Source organism: Neomonachus schauinslandi, chromosome 5 (assembly GCF_002201575.2).
Source record: "Neomonachus schauinslandi chromosome 5, ASM220157v2, whole genome shotgun sequence".
In the NCBI taxonomy this organism is placed as follows: Eukaryota; Metazoa; Chordata; class Mammalia; order Carnivora; family Phocidae; genus Neomonachus; species Neomonachus schauinslandi.
The window spans coordinates 92,999,741-93,009,038 of NC_058407.1; the positions used below are offsets into that span (position 1 = coordinate 92,999,741).

Sequence of the window (9,298 nt, forward strand, 5' to 3'; positions counted from 1 at the left end):
GGGTAGGGGAATTACATACCATCTATGTATGTAAGCTGTGTCAAAGCATTTGGTCGTATTTCCAACCACCAAACTTGGAGATCCAAAAATGGGCTCTTGTTTCATCCTAATCCAAATCTCTGATCTCTGGACAATGCCAGTTCTTCCCTTATTTCCATCATGATTCTTCTCCATAATTTATAATTTATAGGCTAAACTGTAAAACTAGTGATCACTAATCTATCTTTATTTTTTTATTTTTTTTTTTTTAAAGATTTTATTTATTTATTTGAGAGAGAGAGAATGAGAGACAGAGAGCATGAGAGGGAGGAGGGTCAGAGGGAGAAGCAGACTCCCTGCCGAGCAGGGAGCCCGATGCGGGACTCGATCCTGTGACTCCAGGATCATGACCTGAGCCGAAGGCAGTCGCTTAACCAACTGAGCCACCCAGGCGCCCTTTATTTTTTTTAATTTAAATTCAAGTTAGTTAACATATAGTGTATTATTAATTTCCAGGTAGAACTTAGTGATTCATCAGTTGTATATAACACCCAGTGCTCATTACATTACATGCCCTCCTTAATGCCCATCACCCAGTGACCCCATCCTCCCACCTACCTCCCCTCCAGCCACCTTCAGTTTGTTCTCTATAGCTCAGAGTCTCTTATGGTTTGTCTCCCTCTCTGTTTTAACCTATTCTATTTTTCCTTCCCTTCCTCTATGTTCATCTGTTTTGTTTCTTAAATTCCACATATGAGTGAGATCATATGATAATTATCTTTCTCTGACTGACTTATTTCACTTAGCATAACACTCTCTAGTTCCATCCACGTTGTTGCAAATGGCAAGATTTCATGTTTTGATGGCTGTGTAATATTCCATTGTATATATATACCACACCTTCTTTATCCATTCATCTATCGATGGACATCTGGGCTCTTTCCATAGTTTGACTATTGTGGACATTGCTGCTATAAACACTGGGGTGCATGTACCCCTTTGAATCACTACTTTTGTATCCTTTGGATAAATACCTAGTAGTGCAACTAATCTATCTTTACATGAAATAATGGGAAAAAAGAAAGAGGCAAACCTGAAAAGTAGTAAAAATGCATTCACAAGATGTTTTACCTAGAGTAATGACCAAACAGCTTCAGAAAGCAACACTTCCACAGATATTTTCTATGCATTGGATAAAATATAAATTTGTTAAATGAATATATATGTTTAAAAATATATCTGTATAAGAATACATATACATATATATCAACTATGTTGGGTGACCACATTTCAGTATTCCATCTTATCTAGAAACAATCCAAAGATTTTCAATTATCACCCAGTTTAATATTAGTCTAAAGTCCTAAATATAACTAAGAATCTTGGAAAATTTTTAAGCTGATATATTACAGAAAACAATTACTATTGATACACAAAACATTTCATAATTTCTATTCAATTTATTAAAACATGTACTTTTACATTTTTTGTGTGTTTTAACATGTGGACATAATATTAGCTTATCTTATCAGTAAACCAGTACAAGAATTTTAGGAATTTAGAATGACAACCCCAAATCTTATAAAAAGTAAAACATATCCCACACTGAAAAAATCAGAGAAAAACATAGGCCAATCTGATCTGTTATAGCAATCATTTGGATTATATAAGCCTGGTTTCTTATAGAAAAACACTCCTGAACTAGTAGTTTTTGTTGAAAAGGTTTTCTTCTTTTTTTTTTTTAATGGATGAGCATATTTAAAGTAGTAGAAGTTCCATTTCTTCATTCTCTGGGAATTCTCAAGTGTTACATTTTAATAAGTGTTTCTTAAACTCTGTAAAGCACTTAGAACAAAATTTCTTGTATAAGAGTCTTTATCCAGAGGTGGGCAAAAATTTCATACTCACGATAACAGGCAAAGGCTTTTGTCAGTTGCAAACAGAAACACAGAGGGCTTGCTTCTTTGTATAATATCAGCCCTGGGACAGAATAAATATAGAACACAAAAATTCACTCGTACAGTTGTAAAATTCACTAATACAGACATTCTCCTTTCCAGAAGAAGCAAGATATATTCTTGCACAAACTGACAACCAGATAAACAACAACAACAAAAAAACTAGCAAACCAAATTGTGGAGCATTTCTCACCTGATAGAATAGATACCTTCTCTATCAAATAGACCAAAACACTAAATTCTGAATCACTGTCATTGTATTCATTTGCTCTTTCTGTGCAACAGATTACCAGAAATTTAGTGCGTTAAATAAAACAAACAAACAAACAAGCAAACACACATTTATTTATTTTGGTTGGTCTGTATTGGGTAGTTTGATCTTTGTCTTTTTCTTCTTTTAATTTAAAATCAATTAATTAACATATAGTGTATTATTAGTTTCAGAGGTAGAGTTTAGTGATTCATCAGTTGCATATAACACCCAGTGCTCATTACATCACTTGCCCTCTTTGATGTCCATCACCCAGTGACCCCATCTCTTCACCCTCTCCCCTCCAACAACCTCAGTTTGTTTCTTATAGTTAAGAGTCTCTTACAGTTTGTCTCCCTCTCTGATTTTGTCTTTTTTTATTTTCCCCTCCCTTCCCCTACGTTCATTTGTTTTATTTCTTAAATTCCACATGTGAGTGAGATCATATGATAATTGTCTTTCTCTGATTGACTTATTTCGCTTAGCATAATACCCTCTAGTTCCATCCATGTCATTGCAAATGGTAAGATTTCACTTTTTTGATGGCTGAATAATATTCCATTGTATATATATACCACATCTTCTTTATCCATTCATCTGTTGATGGACATCTGGGCTCTTTCCATAGTTTGGCTATTGTGGACATTGCTGCTATAAACATTGGTGTGCATGCAAACACACATTTATTATCTCATAGCTTTTTTGGGTCAGGAGTCTGGGCAAAGCTTAGCTATGTTCTCAGCTTCAGGATCTCACCAAGTTAAAAACCAACATTCTGACGATACTGTATTCTCATCTGCAGGCTTGGCTGAAGAATCCACTCCCAAGTTCACATGGGTTGTTGGCAGAATTCATTTTCTTGTGGCCCTTTCCATGTGTACTTCATCACATGGCTGCTTACTTATTTAAGGCCAGCAAGAGTCTCTCACTCAGTGGAGGCCCAGCTCTCTCACTCAGTGGAGGCCCACTCTTTTGAAGCTTTACCTGATAACATCAAGCCCGTGAAGGATAATCTCCCTTTTAATTAACTCAGAATTAGCGATTTGGGATCGTAAGTATCTGCAACATTCCTTCATCCTGGCCATATTCTGCAGGCTAGAAATAAGTCACAAGTCCTGCCCATGTTTAAGGGAAGGGAATTAGGGTGTGAACATCATGGGGAACAAAAGTTTTCAATTCCAACACAGTCCAATTTATTAGCTTATTAATTTTATGAATTGTGCTTTTGATGTTGTATCTAAGAAGTCTGCCTAACTCAAGTTTACAAAATTTTCTTTTATGTTTTTTTCTAAAGTTTATAGTTGTTCCTCTTACATTTAGGTTCTACAATCAATTTTGAGTTAATTTTGTGTATGGTATGAAATAAGGCTCTAAATTTATCTCTATGAATGTGGATATTTAATTGTCCCAACTTCATTTGTAGATACAAGAGAAAGATCATTTCCGCCCTTGATTGCCTTGATACCTTTTTTGAATTCATTTGTAGCAGCACTCCAGCTGGTCTTAAGGGTTCACATGCTTCAAGTTAACACCCTCCTTACTTACTGACTTAAGGCCCTTGATCTGTGAAAGAACTAATTTACTTTTCTTGAGATCTGTAGGCCACTGGCCCTGAGGAGTAAAGGACCGGAACTTTCCCAGGCCACAGCAGCCAGCAAGTCTGTATGAAGCCGCCTTGGCTTTCTGATTAACCTAGCAATTTTTTAGCAAAATGTTTTTCTTCTTTTAGGTCACACAAATTATTTTACTGAACTTCTTTTGTGTATCAGGAGACCTTGCCCTCCTTTGCCGAAAGAACAGAGTCCTCCTAAACATCACGACATAAGAACCGGACCACCCTGCATGACCCCCTTGCACTGAGATAACGTGTGTAGCTGGCATCATGGAGTCTGCACATAATCAGGAAATGTTGCAGGCCACTGCACTCCTTTTGCTGAGTAACTACCCTAAACCCCTTTAAAAACCCTGGGCCAGGCAGAAATCTCCAAGTTGGCTTTGAACAAGAGTCTGCCTTCTCCCCAGGTTGCTAGCCTCCTGAACAAAGCTCATGTTCCTTTCCAATCAAAAACTCCTCTCCTGAGGGGCGCCTGAGTGGCTCAGTCAGCTAAGCGTCTGACTCCAATATCAGCTCAGGTCATGAGCTCAAGGTCGTGAGATCGAGCTCCGTGTCGGGCTCCATGCTCAGCGGGGAGTCAGCTTGAGATTCTCTCCCTCTCCCTCTGTCCCTCCCTGCTGCACGCACATGCTCTCTCTCAAATAAATAAATAAAAACCTTAAAAAATAAAACAAACAAGGGTGCCTGGGTGGCTCAGTTGGTTAAGCGACTGCCTTCGGCTCAGGTCATGATCCTGGAGTCCCGGGATCGAGTCCCGCATCCGGCTCCCTGCTCCGCAGGGAGTCTGCTCCTCCCTCTGACCCTCCCCCCTCTCATGTGCTCTCTGTCTCTCTCATTCTCTCTGTCTCAAATAAATAAATAAAATCTTTAAAAAAAAAAGTAAATAAATAAAACAAACAAAATCTCATCTTTTGACTAATGGTCTTTCGAGCGACAGGCGGCCCAACTGGGTTCAGTAACAAATTGACCATGAATGTAAATATTAGACTGGACTCTCAATTGTGTTTCATTAATATATATATCTATCTGCATGAGAATACCGCACTATCTTGATTAATACAGCTTAGTAGCAACTTTGACACTAGGAACTGAAATCCTCCAAATTTGTTCTTTTTTTAAAAAAATCCTTTTGGCTATTTGGGCGCTTTGTGTTTCCATATACATTTTAGACATAGTTTTTCACTTTCTGTGAATGGAGCCTGCTGGGATTTGATAGGAGTTGCACTGAATATATAGATCATCTCTTTACCTGAGAAGACTCTGTATTCCAGTTTTTAGTTCAGGTGGTCTTCCCTTCTTGCACAGCTTTATGATGAATTTCAAATATAATTTTGGCAATTTACTCTCTTTATCCTGCTTGTTATTGGAGGGAATCTTTCCTTTTTCAATTTGCTAAATTCTACTCCTAAATGGAAGTTATAGTAGGTTAACTTTAGTGTATCAAACAACACAGGATCAAATGACTAAGGGACAACATTCCCTGCCCTTTCTGTACCAGACAGGCAAGATGGAAGATAGTATACAAACTCCTCACAAAGACCACTGGGAAAGGATATCATTACTATCTGCACTGTACTGATGATCATACTGAGGCAGAGAGTAGTTTTAGAACAGCATCCAAGATCAGAGATATATGAAGCAGACAATCTGGGTTTCTCATCCTTGCAGTCCGGCTCAAGATCCTCTGCTAAAAACAATTACTACAGGGGCGCCTGAGTGGTTCAGTTGATTGCAAGCATCTGCCTTCAGCTCAGGTCATGATCCCAGGGTCCTGGGATTGAGTCCCGCGTCAGGCTCCTTGCTCAGCAGGGAGCTTGCTTCTCCCTCTCCCACTCCCCCTGCTGCTCTCCCTGCTTGTGCTCTCTCTCTATATCAAATAAATAAATAAAATCTTTAAAAAAATAAAAAATAAAAAATAAAAACAATTACTACAAAAACTGAATCTGAATGAAATTCAAGGGTAAAAGTTGATTTCAACATCTATTAATCTTAAAAAAGAAGTTATCAAAAACGAATTAAACAGAGAAAACAAAATTGAATATTCATATATGGAAAATACTGGAATTGGCAATGGAAAACACATGTTCTTTTGAAATGCCCAAAACTGTTTACAAAATTCTTTTTTTTTTTTTAAAGATTTTATTTATTTATTTGTGAGAGAGAATGAGAGACAGAGAGCACGAGAGGGAGGAGGGTCAGAGGGAGAAGCAGACTCCCCGCTGAGCAGGGAGCCCGATGCGGGACTCGATCCCGGGACTCCAGGATCATGACCTGAGCCGAAGGCAGTCACTTAACCGACTGAGCCACCCAGGCGCCCTACAAAATTCTTGAATATTTTAATTAAATATTAATATTTAAATATAAAATAGACTCATAAAAGAACTTTATCAAAAGCCTAAGCATGAGAGATATATCCGGTAGCTATTAATAATGGGTTGAAAAGTCTGCATGGGAGAAAGGGAGGATTTAAACTGGATGATCTCCTGACACTGATTTTACATTTTGGAAATTATAGGACAGTAATTTCATCCACGAGATGCATATGTATTTGTGTGCGTTTGTGTGTGTGTGTGTTTATGAGCTTGTAAATAAATAAACTTTTTTAAAGTATTAGTTATCAGCAACCAGCTTTTAGAGAGAATTGTCTTTTCTGGATGCTTTTGATAGGAAAAGCTTGAATTCTTCCTATGTAAATCTGGCATTAAAAAAGTAATAATAAATCCATAGTGCTGTAGATCCTAGCTATAACCCAGCTCCATGAAACAGTTTGAACATTCACTGTTTGTTCTATTGGGTTTTTAAATTTTACTACCTCAAAACTAAAGTTGGTGAACACAAATTATGGAAAGGTTAAAAAAGGAACAAATTGCAAAACAATATGTCCTTATCTGCATGTTAGCAAATGTGACCCCAGCTTTCACTTTGACACCAGTTATGGAATAATCCAGCCCATGGCAAGGACACACAGTGTATGAGTCAGAGTCAACTTAGCTAAAATGTTTGGCCATAAAAATGTTTTTCATCAAGACGGCATTGAGCTCATCTATTACCATACCCTGGTGCTTTTCTGCTTGACATTAGTCACAGAATTTAAAAGAAACAAGAACTTTACTTTCACACTCAGAAATCAGTTGCCTATAGAACGTAAGGTCCGAATATTCAAGGAATCACAACCAGTGACATTAGACTTGGCTTTTGGGTTTTTTCTTTCTAGACATGGTAACTTTACTACCGGGCATTTTTTCCATCCTAGTAATAACAGAATTTGTTCTAGGAAATTTTGCCAGTGGCTTCAAAGCAGTGGTGAACTGCATTGACTGGGTCAAGAGACGAAAGATGTCCTCAGTTGATCGAATTCTCACTGCTCTGGCGGTCTCCAGAATCGGTTTGCTCTGGGTAATGTTAATAAACTGGTTTGCAGCTGTGTTGAACCCAGCTTTATATAGCTTAGAAGTAAGACTTCTTGTTCATATTGCGTGGACGGTAAACAATCATTTTAACATCTGGCTTGCTACTAGCCTCAGCGTATTTTATTTGTTCAAAATAGCCAATTTCTCTAGCCTTATTTTTCTTCGCCTGAAGTGGAGAGTTAAAAGTGTAGTTCTTGTGATACTGTTGGGGTCTTTGTTCTTTTTGGTTTTTCATGTTGCAGTGGTAAGCATATGTGAGAAAAGCATATATGAGAAAAATTCCTTCATAAGCAAGATGAAGGAATATGAAGGAAACATCACTAGGCAGACCAAATTGGGGAACATTGTAAGCCTTTTGAATATGATTGTATTCACGCTAACAAACTTTGTGCCCTTTGCTATATCCCTGACATCTTTCCTGCTGTTGATCTTTTCCCTGTGGAAACATCTCAAGAAGATGCAATCCAGTGGAAGGAGATCCCAAGATCCCAGCACCAAGGTCCACATAAGAGCCATGCAGACTGTGATCTCTTTTCTCTTGTTATTAGCTGGTCATTTCCTGACTCTAATTGTCACAGTCTGGAGTTCTAATGGGCTGCAGAACAAACTATTCTTCATGCTTTACCAAGCTTTTGGATTCTTGTATCCTTCAAGCCACTCATTTATCCTGATCTGGGGAAACAAGAAGCTCAACCAGGCCTTTCTGTCTGTTTTATACCAGGGGATGTGCTGGCTGAAAGAACAGAAACTCTCAACTCCATAGATCAGTAAGAGGGGCATTGTGTATGTTCTAGTAGAAAGTTAACTGATGTAGGTTGTTAACATTTTATACCTCCTACTGGTTTTTCCATAGTGTATGTAATTAAGTAATTTTCAGAGTTTTACTCAGAAAAGACTTACCTAAGCTTATCACATAAAAGTATATACATATATATATGAAAAATGTAAAAAAGATTGGAAATAATATACCCTCACCAATTTTTCAGGTAAACAATCTAATTATACATAATATCATAAGAAATTCCAGAGATTTATGAAGCCATGTGTATTTCACATACATATTTTATGTATCATCTTCCAATTAAAAATTTATGATCTACCTTTATGCGTTTTTCAGAACTGACAAGTTATCTTGGGATGTCATTGTTATTTTTCATTGTAATTTTTATCACAGTGTGCTTAGATATCATTGTTTGAATCTCCAGTCTTTTCCATGGTAAGGATAGTCAATTCTAAATCACACAGTGAGGATGAATGTTTGGGGTAGATATTATTCCATCATAAATTCTTACCTCATGGTTAATAAAGAGCAGTTAGGACTGTGATTAAGAAAGGTGTACACAGTGTAAATCATAAGTGACAAACATTGCAAGTAAATTTCATATATGTGTACAGTAAACTCTATTGAAGAATACTTAAAGTAAGTGAAAATCTTAGAAAAAACTGAGTTCTGCAGCAGAGATAAAGAAGAAAGAAACATGCTCATGACCTCTTTTTAATGCTGTTATAAGTTTCCATATGCAGTGAGGGAAGTCATTTCTTCTAGTTTTTGAATGAAGACAGATCATTTTTGAAATTGAGATCTGATTTCAAATATTTCAGTTTTCTCTTAAACTACCTCTCGGCCTCGAATCGCCAAACATCTCAAACACCTTCTGTTTTTTTTTTTTTTTAAGATTTTATTTATTTATTTGTTTGAGAGAGAGAGAGAGAGAAACAGCATGAGAGGGGATAGGGTCAGAGGGAGAAGCAGGCTCCCCGCTGAGCCGGAAGCCCGATGTGGGACTCGATCCCAGGACTCCGGGATCATGACCTGAGCCGAAGGCAGTCGCTTAACCAACTGAGCCACCCAGGCGCCCAAACACCTTCTGTTTTTAAGATTCTTTTAAAACTTCAGTAAAGAAGACTCAAATCTTCCCCATTGAAAAAATACTCATGAATAGAATAGTAAAGAAATTATGGTATATAATTCAATAAACCTTTCTGAATACATTAAATGGCACCTCTTAAGTCCATGTAATCATCATAGGGGATTTCTTTTTTTTTTTTATTTGAGAGAGAGAGAGACACAGCAAGAGAGGGAACA

At 37.4% G+C, this 9,298-nt stretch overlaps 1 protein-coding gene across 1 annotated transcript; it reads left to right on the forward strand.

Annotated features, from left to right (window-relative positions):
* The first annotated feature begins 7,018 nt into the window (after positions 1-7,018).
* On the forward strand, positions 7,019-7,975 carry LOC110581031 (taste receptor type 2 member 46-like). Its single transcript, XM_021690736.1, has one exon. The coding sequence runs from the start codon at positions 7,019-7,021 to the stop codon at positions 7,973-7,975; it is 957 nt and encodes a 318-aa protein (XP_021546411.1).
* Positions 7,976-9,298: the final 1,323 nt, after the last annotated feature.

Excerpts from the sequence above, each read along its gene's own strand:
- LOC110581031 (XM_021690736.1), top strand. The coding sequence starts at position 7,019 with ATGGTAACTTTACTACCGGGCATTTTTTCCATCCTAGTAATAACAGAA.